Source organism: Choristoneura fumiferana, chromosome 23, assembly GCF_025370935.1.
Source record: "Choristoneura fumiferana chromosome 23, NRCan_CFum_1, whole genome shotgun sequence".
Taxonomy (NCBI): Eukaryota; Metazoa; Arthropoda; class Insecta; order Lepidoptera; family Tortricidae; genus Choristoneura; species Choristoneura fumiferana.
Window position 1 is genome coordinate 3,302,817 of NC_133494.1, and position 20,951 is coordinate 3,323,767.

Genomic DNA, 20,951 nt, shown 5'->3' on the forward strand with positions numbered 1-20,951 from the left:
CATAAAAAACTTTCTCTAGAGATTATCTTTATTGTCGAAGTGTGCACTACTAAATGAATAAATAATTATTTAATTTCACTACAAGAACTTTTAACATCAGGCTATTAAATATTTTTTTGTCATTTTTAGGCCATTATCATTTTATTGTGCACCTGTCTAATTACCGTACCGCTTTTTTTCCGCACTAGTGACACGGTAATTAGACTTGAGTGCACAGATAAATTTAAATGGTAGCCATCCTTTTTCTAGATATGCACTCAGTTTCAGTGCCGTGTCGCTTTTGCCTGGCAAAAAAGCGGTACGGTAATTAGACAGGTGCACAATAAAATGAGAATGGCCGTTTTATAACTGTATCGCTGTCTACTACCGCATTTCACTTACGCAGATTTTACATGACTGACCAATATCTTAGATAGTAAATTTCACTCAATTTAAAAATTTAAACAACCTCAGATAATTTGAACCCACGATAATTTCACCGAGGTCACCAACACAGCCAAGCGAATTAGCTCGTTGAAGTGGCAATGGGCAGCCCATATAGCACGGAGAGCAGATGGCCGTTGGGGCCGAAAAGTTCTCGAATTGAAACCGTGGATTGGCAAACGCAGCGGTGGACGTCCACTAGCGGGATGGACGGATGAGTTGGAGATAGTTGGGGAAGCCTATGTCCAATAGTGGACGTCCTACGGCTGATATGATGATGATGATGATAAAATAAGCCCAGATAATTTGACATTTCAGTCACGAGGAAACTACCTACTCAGTTTATGAACGTCAAAATAGAGAACTAAAATTCAAGAAATGAACGTTTATTTGACAAAAGTTTTCGAAAGACAAAACTGTCTCAAAACACAGACATTCATTGCCCCTTATCGCATAACTGCCATAATTAATTTCAGGTAATGCAAAATATTCAGAAAATTAAACTAATTATACATAAACCCTCGTAGCTCACCAAAAGACTTGACAAAGATTTGACATTTCGGAGACCTCACGCTACAGCGCTCTAGCGGCGAATTCATACGCGATAGCCCTCATTAGCTTAGCGCTCTCTTGTCGCAATTAGACAGGGAAGTGCCTACATATAAACCAATAACATATGTGACACAAATTTCAAACAGACTTCACGATACTAACGCCAATGAGGGCTATCGCGTATGAATTCGCCGCTAGAGGCGCTAGTGTAGCGTGAGGTCTCCGAAATGTCAAATCTCATAGTTTTTGGGTGAGCTACGCGTGTTTATTTATAATTACAATAATTTTGTGAATATCTTGCAATATCTGAAATTAATTATGGCAAATATGCGTTCCGGGGCAATGAATGTCTGTGTTTTGAGACAGTTTTGTATTTCGGAAACCTTTGTCCTGCCTTTTTTCCGAACAAAACGGGGACTATGCAACACTGTGGCATGCTCGATATTTTTATGGTACGGTTTCATGGTGTATTAAATATGATTTTAATCTAAACTTTGTTTTCACGCCCGTAATAACAGACTTTGAAAGCCATACTTAAAAACCTCACGCAACAGTGCGCCATCTAGTGAGACAAAAAACGATAGCCCTCATTAGCCTGACACAAAATCCTCCTTGGTTGTATAAATATAGTTGCTCGGTCAGATCGGTGATAGCATAATTATTGACTTAGGGGAAATGTGATGCCGTCTCCATCTATTCGAACAAAACAAATAGAGACGGCATCACACCTAACCGCCAGTTAACACTTATCAATAGATGGTGAAACAGCCCCTTAATCTTTTAAACTATTCAGGAAACTCGCAGTTACAAGACATCATTACTGAGAAAGCGATGATCTTAGCAGTTAGCAGCGGATTACCTGGAGAGTACGTATTAAAAACTTGATTTAATTCAAAAACTGTACAGTAGAAATTGCAAACTAGATTTAGCCTGGATCTCCATAAAAACAGGCTGGCGACAGTTAGACCATAAACAAACCTGTTTAACTTTCAATTAGGTTCTAAAATTGTTCCAGTTGAAATAGATGAAAGTTCTTTTTAGGGTTCCGTAGCTAAAATGGCAAAAACGGAACCCTTTTATAGTTTCGCCATGTCTGTCTATCTCTGTCTGTTCGCGGCTTTGCTCAGGGACTATCAATACTAGAAAGCTGTAATTTTGGGCGAATATAATATGTAAACTATGCCGACAAAACGGTACAATAAAAATTAAAAAATATTTTTTTTTAGAGTACCTCCCATAGACGTAGTGGGGGTGATTTTTTTATTGTGGGGGGGGTTACTTATAGTGTGGGGTATCGTTGGATAAATCTTTTAAAATCATTAGGGGGTAGCTATAATGATTTTTCGATTCAGTGATTTGTTTACAAAATATTCAACTCTAATTTCATTAAAATCGAGCGACTCGTCCCCCCCCCTCACCCCTCTAAAATCTAAACCGGTGGGTGGATTTTTTTTTAAAAATCAGGATGATAGTAAGTACTTATATCAAACTTACAAGGAAAACTGTAACGGTTAAGTTTCCTTGAGAATTATTAGTATTTTAAGAGTAAATAGCAGACTAAGGTATAAAATATACCTAAACTTGAAATATTCCGTACAAAATACGAAATCCTTCGAAAAATATTACTTAATTTTTTCGTAATGACTACGGAACCCTATTTCGGGCGTGGCCGACACGCTCTTGGCCGGTTTTTTTGAAATCGGTTAAAAAACGAAAAAACAGTAGGTTTTACTTTCTTTTACACCAATTCATAAATTCTAAGTGGCCAGACGCAACCTGTAATCATTTCCAAATCTATGCGTCTTTTAGTTTATTACATAAACTTACGTAAATCAGAACTAGTACAGTTCGTCGACTTAGAGACCATTCAGATCAATCATTATCTCGGAAGGAACGGAATGATTGCTTTGTAATCACTCTGTCAACGTGATTACAGAATGTGATGTAAATTACTCGACTTTCATTCGGATTTCCTTATAAGGAAACGCGTATGGAAATAAACTGTTTTCTAGTAAAAGCCGTTGCGCCATTACTAGTTATGTTAATATTTAGTTATAACTCTTCAATAGTTGCTGCTTAAGTCTAGAATTAGTAAAGTAATATAATTTACATCTTTATCAACGGATTCGCACGCATAAGCCGTTAGATCTGGTAGTTGAATTAAAACTCTAAGAAAACACAACAATGAGCAAAGACCGCCGTGTACACTCCACCTCATCATTACCAAGCAATTATCTCAGTAGATTAACTAGAACCTGGGCGACCGAGCTCCGCTCGGGCTAAAACTCGGTGTCAAGCGTTTTCCCAGAGATAACCAAGCTAGATCAATTTTCCATCCCCGATAACCCCTACATACCAAATTTTATCGAAATCGTTGGAGCCGTTTCCCAGATCCCTGAATGTATATTCATAAGAATTGCTCGTTTAAAGGTAGAAGATAGATAGATAGATTAGATAGACTGCTACAAAGCTGAAGTTCTCTGATGGAGACCGAGGATCCGCAAGCGCAGCGTAGGACCATAGTAAAAGAGAACAAGTATGCACACTTCTACCCTTTAGGAGACTTAACTGCCTACTGCGGCGCTGACGCTTATCTAGGGTTGTCGATGTCTATTTTAGATCAATTAATTACCTACCGGCAAATAATTTTAGTATGAATGTTAACTTAAAGTTGTCTAATATCTGTGTCTAGAGAAACAAGATTCTTTGCCGCTCTATTATTATTATTAACTTAGTAAATTTTAAAATATTATTTATAAATTCGCCGAAGTGGTGATGGCGACTGTGTACATACTACTCATGTTTCCTAAACATAATACTATAACTATATTGTTTATAGGTAGGTAGGTATCTATTTTTTTTATGTGTCCTTGCACGAAACTATCACACTACCTACACTTATATAGGTACTACTAATTTACAACTATACCTAATACAAAAAATACGTAAGTTCGACTACGCGAACTTAAAAGGTGATTATCTCGCGAAGCGAGCGCAAGATGAGCGAGCTAAAATGGAAACGTACCTACCGCGCCGACGGCAGCGCAGCCTAGACTAAATCAAACTTAATCCTCCTTAAATTATCAGTGTGTGCGTGCGGCGGGTGCGTGCGTACCGTCGCCAACCGGCGCGCACACATTAAAGCCACGCGATGTACTTTTGTTCGTAGTGAACCTACTTGTTCTCTTTTACTATGGTAGAACGTCCACCAACGAAATAGACGGATGACCACGTTAAAGCCGTGGGTTCGCGGTGATACAGGCCGCTTCCAAGTGAAGCAATTAGGGTTATATGGGGGAGGCCCATGTCCAGCAGTGGATGTCCTATGGCTGGTATGATGTGATTATACTGCTGCAACTTACCATCCATTTAACGCAGTCCAAGCATCCAGTCTGTGCAGCCGCGTGTATCGGCAGCATACCGTCCCTGGCTCGGGCATCCAGCCGCCCTCCTGCTTCGAGCACCAAGTACTTGAGCACGGCAAGGTGGCCCTCTTGAGCGGCCAGGTACACTGGTGTGACGTCATTGTCCATCGCTGTGTTGGCGCTGCGAAAGAAAAAATAGTGTAAGAATAATGAGGAAAAGAGAGCGGGATTTTGAGCGGTTTTGAGCAGGATTGAAGAAATCGAGGCCAGGCAAGAGACAGGAAAATATTTGCCTACATACACTCCCATAGTAGACGTCTTCCTCAATAAAAACGTCTTGATGAGTTGGAAACCCCTTATTTTGATATTTTTTATCAACTCTCCACGAACGCACATTACTAATTAGGTAAGAAAATGTCCGCTACGATAAGAAAGAGCGTTATACAGCATGTTGCCTGTTTTTTTTACTGTTCACCTTGTTTATAAGAATACACCAACTACTAGAAATCTCCAAATTCTCCAATCATCAACAGACGTAATACTTACTACATTAAACTTAATTGCAATCAAGTTTACGGAATCAGGTTTAATTACAATTACATTCGTGAGATAATCTAACAAAGGGATTTCGAAAAAACATTAAAGCTTTGATATTAGCGTTCTGAATGATGAATCGACTTTTAATTCATCAGTGAAATTAGCAAATCACTGTTGGCTTTGTTTAACTACGTAATAGTAAAAGGTAACTAATGGTAATGATATTTGGCTTTTGTCTCTATATTTTTTTGGGTTCTGTACTGTAAGGTGTCTGTTCGTACAGTAAGCTGCGTTAATATCTACCACAGCAGAGTGTGCAAAAATATCTGCAACATCCTACCGGCTCTAGAAATAGAGTCGTATCAGATATTGGTGCTAGCTAGTGGCTATACGCCCTTATCAACGACTGAGTCTTTTCAAGCATAATAACAGTAATAAACCACTTATTAATATAAATAATAAAATCAATATTATAAATATATATTTTTTATATACCTATTTTTTTTTATTGTATAATTATTTAAATTCATAAGTAAAAATTTGTATGCTGAAAGGCAAGACATGAAGGACAGGACATAAAATTATTGTACATCTATATATTCAATTTAATAATTGTATATAGGAACTCATGTTTGACAAAAAAAATATATTTATCTTTATCTTTAATTAGGTAATTATAAATTTACAAATTTACAAAACAAGAATATACTTAAATCTAAGTCAAATTAAGGCAATAGGAACAATCAATCAAACGAACAATAAAATAATTAAAATGTCAACAAAACAAAAACAAGAGTACAAAACAAGGTACATACAAATAAAAATTAAATGTATTATATGATGTCAACATAAAATCTCACTGTACCTACTCTTTTAAAGATGGCAAATCTTTTAAACACTAATCGTGAGGTTTTGCATACGAGCACATACGTGACTTAGGTACACTTTTGTCACACTCCGAGTTCACTTTCGAAAATATTTACTCCAAGCTACTGTAATTCACTTCGTGGTACAGTCACCAGCATTAATATCTGCCACAGCGGAGCGTGCAAAAATATCTGACACGTCCTTCCGGTCCTAGAAATAGAGTCGTATCAGATATTTAAGCACGCTTATTGTGTCATTGGTGCTGGTGACTGTACCATACGTATTGTGATTATTGGTGTTAATAACCTAACCTAACTAACAAAAAGTTGGAAAGCCCCCGAATTTGTCATTTCAAAGTTCAACACCTCAAAAACATGTCTAACCAGCGCTAAAAAACCTGATTTCATATAAAAAACCGCATTCAAATCGGTTCACCCGTTTAAGAGCTACGGTGCCACAGACAGACACACATAGCGGTCAAATTTATAACACACCTGTTTTTGCGTCGGGGGTTAAAAAAAAGAATTGCACAAGCAAAATAAGATCAGCTACAAAAAAGAATCGTCAGTTCATCGAACAGTCTCTGAGCTGCTTCGAATCGATTATAAATGAGGCTAACTGCTATGCTAAATTGTTTGCTTTTAATCGATTTAATCTTTTTGGCATAGATTTGCACCGTAAGCAATAATCGTTAAGAGTTTAACCTTTAAATATATATAACTTTATACCGCAGATGATATAAACCTAGAGCCATCCACGAAGATGCGTGATTTTGTCAAAATTAGACATTAATGACATTGTAATAAAAACCACGACACGCATGATGGTGAATGACTCTACATACTTATACTAAAAGGAAGCTAAAACGGATATAAAAAAGTGGGCAAGTTTTGGAATTTTTTAATTCAAGTTTTAGCTTTAATTTTGATATCTGGCTCTGGAAAAACGAGGTGAATTTTATACACAGAAAAACTAAAAACTTAACTAAATTTTCCAGAAGAAAAATTTTAAGATAGAAAACCTCCTAACCTAGCTCGTGTGCCAATAATATTACCCACTTTTCTTACTTTTCACGCTAAAACACAGCAGGCCAAGTACCGCTGCTTGGTGGCAGGATAAGAGAGTAATATGGTGGTAGTGATCCGGATGGCTCTTTCACAAGGTCCTACCACCTAAAAAATTGAAATGAATGACCTTTGAAACAAAATAAAAGCCAAAAAATCTCCGGACTCTCGAAGTTTTTCCAAATCACTCGTAGCACGTAATTTTAAGTCTCTGATCATTTACTCGAATATTTTCCGTTCTTGGCCTTACACTACCGTGTACACTATAGAGAGAGTATTGACTAGACTGGAATATTCTAAGTCTAAAACAATCGCTGTAAATCGGTACCACAATCGATACTACAATCGATAGATTATAACAGCGTTTCACTTTTCATTTTCTCCCACAGAAGTGTAACGGCGCGGCGGGGTCACAGGTGTTATCCAACGAACGGATACAAGTATCTTTGACGATTATGCAACCGCTGTTTTATTTGTCTGTGACACGGATTAGAGATTTTGAGCTGATGTTAATTTGTTGTTGTTGATAGATGGGCTACTTTGAAAATTGTTGTTAGGTACTGACTACTGACATATTGCGGCAGATGGAAGATTAAAGAAAAATATTTAGAAAAGGGATATAAACTTTTTTATATTATGAGTCGGGTTGGAAAAGGATGAAAACATACATGAAAACAAAATTAGTATTATAGCAATGTTTAACCCTTTATGCCTGTGACATCTCTCGACGACGTGTTTGGCTTGTGGGGCGGGGTTGTTTGGTTTATTTTAAGCTAGGTTAGTAAAAAATAAGTTTGTATTGTAATTTAATATTTATGGTCACTTGATTGACATACGTTTAGATGTTGTCTAGGTCTAAGATGTATGTATGTCAACCCATAAATAAAGGTTTTACCTCACAGCAAGCCGATAATACAGTACAGTTCACTTCATCAAAGCAATTTATAACTAGGCTGAGCCTGTGTCTTAGACACCAGTTACTTCCTATGCCATAACTAATTGGCGAACTTGTAACTTCTTCTTCTAGAAGAAGTCTAATATAACATCTTCATCAGTCTTAAAAATATATATTTTATTGTATTATCTCTTACCGCTCCCTGCCGCTGTAAGTGCCAGCTTTCAGTTTCACATATCGCTTATTTTTCTTGTTTTTCTTTCCAAACAGCTTGCTTGTTACCCGATTATACGGAGGATTATTGTTCAACGTCATCGCAATACCACAAATCACATCAACAAATAACTGTTAGTTATTCATCAAGTAACTAAAACTCAAAAGTACACGTCACTACGAAAAGAAAGAACGAAGACTTTTCAAATTCGAATCGACTTGAACCAAAATTTGATACGCTTCTGTCACTATTAACAATAGTTTTAAAAACTTATTAATTTTAAACGACAACGAAAGAAAATGAAAATACTGGCCAGTATTCATTTAAAACAAAAGCTTCTCGTCAATTATGTTCTCCATTACGAATTTTAAATACGCTCCAGCGCAATTAATATTAAATTCAGGCCGTTAATAAAAGCGACTTAATAAGAGAACTTTCAAATATGGAATCGATTTTGAATATCGAACGGTACAGTCAAGCGCGCGCGTCGCTCGCGACGTTGGTAGGTACTGAGCTTAAGGCTTGTATACATTTTCTAGGGAGAGAGCGAAAGTGCTTGCAATAGCGTTCCCATATGTAAGTTTAATGACATAAAGTTGTTTGTCTTTGGCTAGGGGTTGTTGATCTTCGGCTTTAATTAATATTAAAATACACCCAAAATTATCGATAAGTAGTTTTATATTTAAGCGTTAAGACAAAGTTCAAATAAATTCTGATCGCTGTTTGTGTTATTCTGATACGTATTTGATTTTTAACATAAACTTTACAACGTCGAAAGATAATTGTGTTAATTATTGTTTATTTATATCATTTAATTATAAATATTTAAGTATTATCAAACTGTAAATATAACTGACTTCTTATATTATGTTATGTTTGCTTTGCATAAGATTATGCAAATTAAACAATAAGAATCCGGTTCGAAGGATCAATTTAAAATCTTTGCAGCCTACTTTTTTACTATCAATAGCTTCATGGATCGGTATTAAGGTTGTTTCATTACAGCTAATGACAATAAAAGTACCTATGACTAACCCATAGAGTCGTCAAATTGCATACTAATTCAATTTAACAGACTAAAACTGTTAAATTTTTCATTATAATGAGGAAATATGTAATTTTATCTCTCATCGTTCACACTATCTTGTCATATTCTGTCATGTCACGCCATGACATGCTATTTTATACACTTTCGCTACCGCCGACTCCTACAAACTAAAATTATACGTCAATTCTGGCGCCACTGTCTTTAAACTGAGACTTTATTGGTATGAAATTTACATGTTTCCATATTTCACCACTAGCAATATCTAGGTTTGTGAAACAAAGTGGCCAGAACCTTTTGAAACGCGAATCGTATAAAACTAGTGAGGCAGTGTGGGTCTTAGTAATTTGGATAAGTGAAAGAATGATTTTGTTGTTATGTATGTGATATATGTGCGGTAATGAAGACAGTCGAATTACGCATAGCATGTCTTTTTGTTGCGGTTTGTCTATAGATATATTTTAAGTGCCAAATCAGTGTAGAGTAGACCTTTCTGAATGCCAACACTTAAAAGCCAACAATTAAGGTATTTTTAAGTATATGGATTAAAATAACTTAAAATATTAAAAAAAAACAGATTTTCAGTTTAATACTTATGTAATTAACAAATATAAACATAAATCAATTGCCTAAATGTATTAGCGCATCACTTCAGAATGGCTGTCATATTTGCCCATCTTATTTGGTATGAGTCAGCGGCCGATCGTAAAATCCGCCAGATCACGAAATTCCTAGACATACCTATCGTGAAATGGCGCCATTTCATGATATACCTAAAAGTTGGCCAGGCATATCACGATCTGCCTGAAAAACAATACGGCAGATCGATTAGAGCAACGCTTTCGTCGATATTCCTAGCTCTATACCGGGCACATCATGATATGCCGAAAAGAAGAAAAATTTAGGTACGACGAGAGAAGCTAGGGGTGTTAGTAGGTATTAATTGTGACCACAGAGCACGAGCCGAGCGAGCGAAGTGAGCGTGCCGCGGCAGCGGCCGGCGAAGTGCCGAACCGATATGGCGGCCTTTCATGATTATGCCTAGGAATTTCATGATCTGCCTAGGAATTTCATGATCTGCCTAAACTGGCCAAATCATGAAATGGCGGCGTTTCATGATATGCCTAGTAATTGCATGATCTACCTAAACGCCACTAGGCAAATCGTTAAACGATGAGTTTTGAACGATATGGCGGATGTCCCTTAGCCAGTTCATGAAATGGCGCCATTTCACGATATGCCTAGGAATTTCGTAATCTGGCGAATTTTACGATCGGCCGCCGACATATGTACGTAATTGTTACTAATGTAGTAAACAAACCTTGCCTAGTTATTTGAAAAAAAAAATGTTCGAACACATTTAAAAAAAAGTATACCCGTGCAAACCCGGGGGCGGGCAGCTAGATACAGATACTAATAAAATAAGTACCTACGTTCCATTATAAAAACACTATTATTAATTTACACGTCGTTTAGTTACCAAGCTTCAACTTTAAAATTAGTTTTACGGGTAAAACTGTTAGCATCATTATAATTATCAGTCAACCATAATTTGTATGTAGAAATTGGCCTATCAAGGCCGCGATTCTCAGAGAAAACCGATCACACCATAATCAATAATAGCGCTTTTTGCTACGTTTTCCCATCGTTTCTACTCGACGACAGATGGCGTTGAAAGAAAAAGGCATTGTTTGTGGAATATAGATAAAAAATGGTGGATGCGAGTGGCACTTCCGGAGTTTCGATTTGACGTGGAATTATAATAAGTTTTAAAAAATTAGCATATAAATAATTTTATTTTTTATAGATCTATCATACATAAAACATAACAATACATGCATAAGAATTTTTGAATCGGCTACTTTTATTTTATAATCGTAGACCGGTAAGGGCCTTTCCACACCGCGTTTTTCAATGGACGCGCGTTTGTGTCGACACGAACGTGATACGCACGCGAGTTGTATGACTTGTATGGCTCCTCTATGAAAAGAAAATGCGCTGTCAATGCACATCGACTGCACAATCACAGGGCACATTTTGATGGAATGGGGTTTGAGATGGGTGGGTTAATAAACTTTTTACAAGCTTTTATTTAGTTTCACCTGTCCCGTTGTCTGTCTGTCTATCTATCTGTATGTCTGTAATCAAATCTTGCAAGTTAAATTTGACCAACTTTCAGTCAGATTGACTTGAAATTTGGAATAAGTACTTATGCAAATTGCTTGCCAATACAATAATCTGATAGTGACATCCTGATAGTCCAACCAGGATCGTCTCCGCAGGACGGAACTCTTCAACGGTTAATGGCATCGACTTGAAATTTGGTATGCAAACGTAGTTTGGGTGACAATGCAAGTAAAGTCGACAAAAAGTACAGTCAGCATGAAAAGCTTGTATTAAAAATTATTTTTTACTAAAAACTTATTTCATTTCATATTGCCCCTTTAATTAATTTTATTTATATTAAATACCTGATGAGCGTAGCTTTCTTGCAGCCGGATCTTAAACTATATCGTGTATATTATACACGCGACGTCAACAGATATTGCAAAGTATGTCACAAAGCGCTAACATTAAGTTACACATTGTTTTATAGTTACAGTAACATGTGATTAACGAAGTTAGTTTCATTAACTAAACAAGTTTGTATCGGGGTGAATAGAACACTTTCCCTAATTGCTTATACATGATGATTTGCGTACAGGCGTGCGTGCGAAACAAAGGTTGAGTTAAAACAGTTGTTTGTTTGTGTGAACACTGTCGTTGGGAAACCCGCAGACTGAGAAGCTTCACCCCCGACACAAAACTAGGGCTGTGCCTAAACACCAAAAAAGTTCAATATCTCAAAAACGGCTGAACCGATTTTGATGAAACATGCTGTCTAAGAAACATCAATAGAAAACCTGATCCCATCAAAACATAAATGTGAAATGGGAGCCAAGTTCAATATTATGACATATGCCTTGATTGTTGACTAACTACAAAAGATAAGTGATGGGTGCCAAGTGCCAAGGTGCCAAGTTCAATGGTCAGTCCTGAAATTATTTTACAACAATTAAAAATATCATTTCTTGCGTGTGGTTTTAAGTATGGCTTTCAAAGTCTGTTATTACGGGCGTGAAAACAAAGTTAAGATTAAAATCATATTTAATACACCTTAAAGCCGTACCATAAAAATATCGAGCATGCCACAGTGTTGCATAGTCCCCGTTTTGTTTGGAAAAGGGTGGACAAAGGTTTCCGAAAGACAAAACTGTCTCAAAACACAGACATTCATTGCCCGGAACGCATATTTGCCATAATTAATTTCAGATATTGCAAAATATTCACAAAATTATTCTAATTATAAATAAACCCGCGTAGCTCACCCAAAAACTATGAGATTTGACATTTCGGAGACCTCACGCTACACTAGCGCTTCTAGCGGCGAATTCATATGCGATAGCCCTCATTCTCATATACGAATTATTATTAAGTACCTACTAAAACAGTCATGGAAGAGCCCTGTTCGATGGCTAGTTTCTACGAGCAAGCCAAATTTTCGGAAGAATAAAAAAAGAAGTAAGTTAATATAATTCGTATATGAAAACTAGCCAAGTCCGATATTAGGCTTCAATATTTGTACTTCAATTTTATCCCTACTCCCCCGTTTTACTGTAACACACGGACAGACATATCTATAACTATATCTGTCTGTTTGTCTGTGGCATTGCAGCTCTCAAATGGACAGACTGATTACGATGCGATTTTTTACGTGAAAGCGAGTTTGTTTGCGATGGTTCTCAGCTATGTTTCATTAGAATCGGTTCAGCCATTTTTGAGATATTGAACTTTTAAATGACAATGTCGGAGGGTTTACTACTTTTCAAAGTTGGGCGGGTTATAGGTAGGGTTGCCATACGTCCGGAATTTTCCGGACAGGTCCGGAAATATAGGTCTTTGTCCGGAATGCGGGGGGAATTTTAAAGCGTCCGGAATTTCTATAATTAAGTGAAGAGTGGAATAAAAAATGTAATAAATCAAATTATCCGCGCGTGCGCCAGTGACGATTCGAACGAAAATTTGCTTCAACATTAATATTAACAAGAAAGTTCGGAATTTACATCAAATGTCAGGATTTTTCTCCGGATTTTTGTTTTTTTTTTGTATATGGGAACTTCGAATGAACTTTTTGGAGGTAGTGTAGGTATTATGATTGGTTATTTGGAGTATTTTTCTATTTTTTATTTCAACTCCAAATTTGTTACTTTTACGGTCATCCTACACATGTAAAAATCCTTCTTTTATTCCTGAACGCGAGTTCTTTCAGTTAACCTTTGAGTGTCTGGATAGAACATCAGGAAGAAGAGTAGAAATGTTAATAAAAGTTAGAAGCCGAAGATATTGTGCATTAAAATATACATGCATATAGACATTAATACATATAACAATATTAAGATTCCAAAGCTGCCAAACTTAAGCTTAGATATTTATTACATGAGCCATGTTGCCCAAAATAAAATTAAACGATTTTATTATCATTTATTAACTTTTTAAATATGAAAGAAAATTCAGTTTTCCGGTTCTCATACACACAAAGCATGACAATTAGTTACAACACTAATCAGTATTAAATCAAAACCCAACAATTTAGGGGCAGGACTATACTATAATCGTAACCAAACGGCAGACCTACTTAGCAATTAGTTCCCACAAGTGAACAAAACATTAGTGTCGTAACCGAAAATCCCTAGTTTTCCTGACCATTAAATCACAGCTTTCTCTGTTTACCGCTATTTCCGCTTGGCCGAAAGCGATAAACAAAAGAGCATCGCGTTAGCAGTATGCGGGCCGCTTTTACAAGGCGGGGTTGCACTGGTCAGTCGGCCTTTAAGCTGCTGTTACACATGCTCGTTACTACCACGAAAGCATGCTACTATTGAGCAAATGCTACCTACTAACACGTGTGTATTGTATAGGACACGTGCTTCTATAAAGCATGCTTATTTAGTACTTCAGACACTAGCATGCTTATTAATATGCTAGTAACGAGCATGTGTAAGGCGGTTTTGATCATGATACTGTAAATACTGTGAAGATCAAGCAAATGGAGCGAATCGGGATGCATCGTCAGTCACCATTACTATGTATCACACCGTTAACTATATTGCTAGGTACAAATGTTATTACAGGACTAGTCTTTACCCGCGGCTTGGCTCGCGTAAACGTAATTACACAAAGTTACCTCGGGATTTCCCGAAAACTAAATTGTGGTCTTTATTTAAGTTGTATAAAAAACACCCTGAAAAAAATCATGTGAAGGCTAAGATTTGCCACACTTAAATCTGAATTCCGTTGAATCGTAATAAGAAGTCGTTTAGATGATCTATCTACACCAAATTTTATCTGAATCAGTCCAGTCATTTCGGCGCAAAGGAGCCACAAACACGCACAAACTTTCTCATTTATAATATTAGCATGATTACCGATTGACTAACGTCGCGTGCCTACTGGCCGCTACAACTTTTTTTTTCAAGTGGCATTAAGGTATCATCACACCCCCGTTTTTAGTTTTTTTTTTAAACGAAGACTGGCTGGAATCAGATCGGAACGCCAGCCAGTACCGTTGGCGTCATAGCGTGAGCACCTCTGCCAGTTCATTGCGCGCCATCAATATTAATGAGCTTACTAAATGGACCAGGCGGTTGTGAAAAACTAAGATACTTACTTACAGTACTTCTACAACAGAAAAGACAAAAAAAATCTTCGTTTTTTGGTTGTCATATAGTTTATGACTGGCACTAACAACAATCCCGTTCTCGCTCGCTTTATGATTTGTTGGATGGGTTTCAAATTTAGCATACATTATATAGTTGAGTGACAATGCAACTTACAATGAACAAGCAAGCTATAAATTAAAAACGAAATTTTAACAAAAAAAAATAAAAGTTTTATTTTAATTCAAAGTCAAAGTCAAAATATCTTTATTCAATTAAGGCTATAACAAGCACTTATGAATGTCAAAAAAAAAACTGCCACTGGTTCGGGAAAAAACTCAACGAGGAATATATGTACATATATTTACTTTATATTAAACAGAAACAGATTTACAAAATTATTAAATGATATCATTTTCATTTAATTCATCTTCTAAATTCAATTATTTTCATTTTACACAGTACATTTCAAGTTTTACAAATTTTACAAAGTTCGTGTATGTTCTGGTTTAAAATTTTGCATAGGTACCTTATTTTGACCACTTCCTTTTATCCAATTGAGCTGAAATTTAGCGTATGCCTTACCTATACGTAAATAGTTAAACTTTTTATCAGAATTTCCGATCAGAAACTACGGGACCTACGGGACTAAAATCTGTGATATTGTGGGTGACGACAGAAGTCAAATTCGTTACAAACTACGTGTACCTATCATTTCATTACAATTAAAAGATCCACCAAGCTATCATTAATGTAATGGCTAGCCTAGTTTATAACCACACAGATGCATCGGACAGCCGGTGAAAAATGCGGCCGCCATTGCTTAAGTCTTAATTTGATATACTGTTAAAGTTTCCAAGCGCATTTTTCTTTGATATCATCACATATTCAGGCAGCAGATAAAAATATGTCGTATCATGGAATAGGAGTTTATTGTTTAACGCGCGCTAGATCGCAATCTCAATCAATATTTTCTAACTGTTGAACGGAATACGACGGCGTTAGAACGATTAAGGTGAATGTGATTGTGATTACTATCATACAGGGCAGGTTTTAGTTGAGATACAGATTGTCTCAGCTAGTTGAATCTGAATGTTACACATGACTAGAAAGAAATACAATTTCTCAATCATAAAATCGAAATATATCTCAATTTTCGTCCAATGAGGAGTGTGGTTCGCAAAGTAAACAAAAAATTGGCGAAATATAAGTTTTACACGAACTTCACATCCATTTTTTAATAATATACATAGGTAGCATTTCTTGAACAGCTTTTAGACAACAATTTATGTCATGTAAACCGGCTTTACTCACCTGAGAGTACTGGCTGGAATAGTTTTCGAGTATTTCAGCCGTGCCGCAGCCGATCGGTTCGACCGCGCAGGCCTTGGGCATGTCGCCATTTTGAATTGCAGCGTTCCAAATACAAAATCAAAACATCACACACTGGCACAGCACTGATTGTCACGTGTCTTTTGTTTATATTTCGTTTTTTTAAAGTCCGATTGCGGTTGCTCTATAAACCGTAGGTATTCTACGATTTTCTAGACAGATATAAAAACGTTTACTATTTTCTTTTTTTTTATTAGGATATGTTGGCTTTTCCTAGTTCAGAATCACGAGTAAGCACTATTCATTGCTTATGAAAAAAAATGTTCTTAATTATTTTATCCTATTATGTAACATTTTGAACGATAAGTACTTTTTTTTACCAAAAGGAATGTGGTCGTGATTCTGAAAAAGTAATCCAATATTTCCTAATTTTGGAAAAAACAAATGGTAAGTACCTACACCTTAAATATTATACGTCAAAAGTTCAAAAACTACGTTAGCTTTTGCCTAGCAATGTTCTGAAAATACTGGTATATATGTGTGTAGATAGTATACCTATGTAGTTACACTATACTAGCGTCAATCGCGAGTAACTGCCAACTAACTGACTAACATCGTTAAGAAAATATAAAAAAGAAATTGCGATTTTAATGAACATCTCACTTGCAGTCGCCCAATGACAAGACGTCAGTGAAACCAACAATTTATCGCAAAAATTGCTCTCTAAATATTTCCCGATTGACAGTTTATCCGAGTGACCGTGGATTAAGAATATCTGGGAGCTAATGGCGCGCGACATTTTATCACGCACGACAGAACGCTTGACATAACTTATAATTTTCGAACGGTTTCAGAATATACGCCTGAAGTGTGATGCAATTTTAATATGCTTTTTATGCAAACGAGAAACGGATCGTCTGATGGTAAGCGATTACCGTCGCCCATGGACATCTGCAACGCCAGAAAAGTCACAAGTGCGTTGGCGGCCATTTAGGTAGGAGTATGCCTTTTCTTGAAGGAATACCGCAGTAAAGAAAAAAAATACGGAAAAAAGAAGAAAATTTACCTCTTCGTCGCGTAATACTGGTTCGGGATACAACGTAAACATCATATTTACGAAAACCCCCAACCCCCATGCACTTAGTAAATAATTTAGGCAGCATTTTTTGTTTACAACATTAAAAAAGTAATGTCAATCTCACTAACACTGGTACGGTATCGGTTGTCTTAACTAACTAAATCCGGTAGAGGTGGTCCTGCTACGTCTCCGAAATCACAAATACTAATACACACAGTATACCTACGAGGTGCGAGGTGTTCGAGAAGGGCTGCAGTACGGGAGGAATGGCGACGGATTATAAAGCTTGCCACCACCCCTGATGTGACTACCACGACCACTCTGCCAAGAGTGTGACGACCAAGAAGAAGAAGATACGAGGTATTTTATAATTATTAATCTGGATTTTTGCAGCAGATGGATGGATAGCTTGACTGAACAGTGAAAACCTGAACAAAGGATTTTTAAGCCTTGAGAAATATATGTTACAGAGAAATATCGAAGAGGTCAAATAGTATATAGATGTCACAGGGGACCGAAGAGCTGGCAGCTTCCGCGGACAAAGAGTTAGCCTAGCAATTCAAAAAGGGAACGCTGCTAGCATCTTGGGAACCTTGCCTAAGGGATCTGATTTAAATCATTTGTTTTAGTTTAATTTTATGTAAGTTCTTAGTCTTATTTTTTTGTTATTTAACGCTTATTATCTATTCCATTATTATTAATTGTCTTTTTTATGCAGGTAGCTTACGTTTAGGTTAACTTTATTTTAATTGCTGTGTTATTCTTTTCGTTTCAATGTAAGTACAAATAAATAAGTAGATGTTACACACATGGAAATGACTTTCTTCAAAAGATAAAGATAAACGCTACGGACTCTATGGTGAACAATTACCAACTAATACAACGTTTATTGGCGCTAAAAGGAGAAAATGTTTTATGTAAACATATAAACAGAAATGCTATCAAACTTACACGTATAATAAATGTGTTAGTACGTTTAATAGAAACTTAATGCAAAGCAGTGCATTAGCTTTACTTTTCTCCAAATTCGAGAGTGAACGCGTAAATATGTTAATTTAAAGAGATTCAAATACTTTATAATCGTTCTTTTGTTTCACTTTCGGTAACTTACTTAAGACATTATTTACTCAGCGTTGAATTAAAAAGCATACAGGCAGATTGAGAACCTCCTCCTTTTTTGAAGTTGGTCGGTATTCGCACAGTCAGGGTTCTGTACCAAATGTAAAGACGTCCGATGGCAGTTTTGTTCTTTGTATAGAACTGCGAAGTTAAGTTGATTGTAGTAGGATAATGAATCAAAGAGAAATTTAGTTTATCAATATAATGTTGTTAGTCATAATATGCGTATTGTGTTTAGCAGTTGAAAGGAAATTTCGGGATTTTACAAAAAACTGCAAAAAAATCTAAAATGGACAGTGGATTTGACTAATGTTGGATAAAAAACATGCCAAATTTCATGTATCTTGTCCTAGCAATTGACATTTTGAGATTTTACGTCGATCCCGTGTGAATTCCAAGAAAAAAAGTAGCTTATGTTTTTCCAGATGTTCAGCAATTTACATAGTTCAGCTAAGTATTTTAGCGCAAAGGAACAAAATACATGCACACATAAATTTATCATATAGAAGATAATAATTTATTAAATCAAGCGTTACTTTACGGAGGTCCCAATGAACTGAGACAAACGTTGTTCACCCACGACCTTAAAATATTTAGTCATTTAACCGAGAACTATTAAAAACTCTTATTGTTCCCGTCATATTGTTGTATATTGCACAGTTCATTAAGGTATATTAAATATGGCCTTACGGTACAGGAAGACGATTAGAGTCGGACCAGATGATCTAGATAAAATGTAGGCCAAGTGAGAAGTTATATATAACTATATATAGGTCGCAGACAATGAGCAATTGTTTTGATCTCCACCCTTCATCACGCATTAATATTCACCGATATTATTATTACAAAAGGTATTGTTATGGTTCATGTCAAGGCCATAAGAGTACATGTATGTGTACTTGCCCTACACTACAATTAATATGTATAACTGGACAACCGAGCTTCGCTCACGCTAGAACTTAAAAACACTAATTTTCCTAGACCAGGCTATGTAGATTGATTTTTCGCACCCAAAAACCTCCACATTTTCCTCCAAAATTGATCCATGTTCCAAATTTTGTTGAAAATATAACAGCCGTTTAATAATATTCAATATTAGGGTACTTAATTCTCATTTTTGTGCACACAGTCACTTCCATGGATATCACTACTGTGGATGCCAATAACTCTTTTTAAAATTAAAATAAAAACGTTAATCTTATGCTGAGTCGTTATCATAAATATAGGTAATTTTTCAATCCAACATTATATTATTACTTTTTGGAAATAATAGAAAGCGTAATTACATCCACGTTAATGACATCCGTGGAAGTGACTGTGTGCACAAAAATGAGAAATGCTCATTATGCATAAGAAAATATGTCCGATCACATACAACCATAGGGCTGGCTCTTTCCTCGGTCAACGTATTGGCATTGCCATACAACGAGGAAACGCAGCCAGCCTTATGGGCACCCTGCCCGATAGTTCCTAAAGATATATTTTTTTATTCGACTGGATGGCAAACGAGCAAGTGGGTCTCCTGATGGTAAGAGATCACCACCGCCTTTAAACATCTGCAACACCAGTGGTATTGCAGATGCGTTGCCAACCTAGAGGCCTAAGATGGGATACCTCAAATGCCAGTAATTGCTCTCCACGCCGAAACACAACAGTGCATGCAAGCACTGCTGCTTCACGGCAGGATTAGCGAGCAAGATGGTGGTAGCAATCCGGGCGGACCTTGCACAAGGTCCTACCACCTGCAAATATGTACCTAAATATATGTTTTTAGTCTTAGAATAAGTAAGTCTGTTTTATTTTTCTTTGCTTTTAAAAAAGATTGATTTGCATTTTTTTCTGTAATTATTAAACTCAACATTACTAAGCCGATTTTTAAAAATCTTTCATCTTTCGAAAGCTATATATTATCATCAAGTAACGTATGCTATATTTTATCTTGGCCATGTATGAAGTTTTCCAAGCTACAGACGAAGTTGTGGAAAAAAGTTACTTAGTTGAAAATATAAACATGCTAGCTTTGAACTTCGCGTCCCGTGGGAAGTTGGAAACGTTGAATTTTAAGCGGGATAAAAATAGCCTCTGTTAGAGAAGATAGTAATTAGAATAATTGGGGCATAACATAACATCATAATCATATGAAATCTCTACTACACTAAATAGGTAACCTTGTTTTTCAAATAACGGATGTTTTTAGTTGGCAGGTGTACCCTTCTACAAAGTAGCGGACTACACGTTCTAATCCCGATGAGGTAAATATTTGTATGACGAATTATATCCCGGCGTAAGGTCATAAATATTTGAGTAGGTTTTTACGTTCAAAAAACTTATTAGACCAGATATAGATAAAAAACTACTTTTTTAGACGTTGTCGAAAAATAAACAAAACGCGAAAATAAAATTGAATCGCGCACAGGCAAAAGCTAACGGCAACATAATTCCTATAACACAACAAAATTCCTAAATCACACTGTAACACACCGAACATCAGAACAAGCGGTATCGCTCGGAATTTCGCGTTTCACTGAAAACGTGCGCGTAACGACTCGCGCGCAGGCCACTGCCAAGCATCTCACTCAACTACTCTGGTGCAGAGCTACGGAGCTCCACTTGCGTTTAGAGGCGGCTTTTGGTGATGGGCGAGAGCGGGAGCGGCGGAGACAGCGGTCGCAGGAATGATTTCAAGTTATAATAAGTAAAGTTAAACCTACAACTTGGAATTTTTTGTTATGTATTTTATTTATAGGATAAATGCATGCATGGT

At 36.5% G+C, this 20,951-nt stretch overlaps 1 protein-coding gene across 4 annotated transcripts in view; it reads right to left on the reverse strand.

Annotated features, from left to right (window-relative positions):
• f (espin protein forked) overlaps positions 1-20,951 on the reverse strand; it is a 112,312-nt gene that overhangs the window by 36,828 nt on the left and 54,533 nt on the right. For 2 of the 4 annotated variants that reach the window (XM_074105163.1, XM_074105166.1), the window contains one exon: positions 4,338-4,521. In XM_074105163.1, coding sequence (XP_073961264.1) covers positions 4,338-4,521 — 184 coding nt within the window. Of the gene's footprint in view, positions 1-4,337; positions 4,522-7,899; positions 8,402-15,972; positions 16,203-20,668; positions 20,737-20,951 lie in introns of those variants that run through there. The other 2 variants (XM_074105165.1, XM_074105164.1) reach the window with 2 other exon arrangements.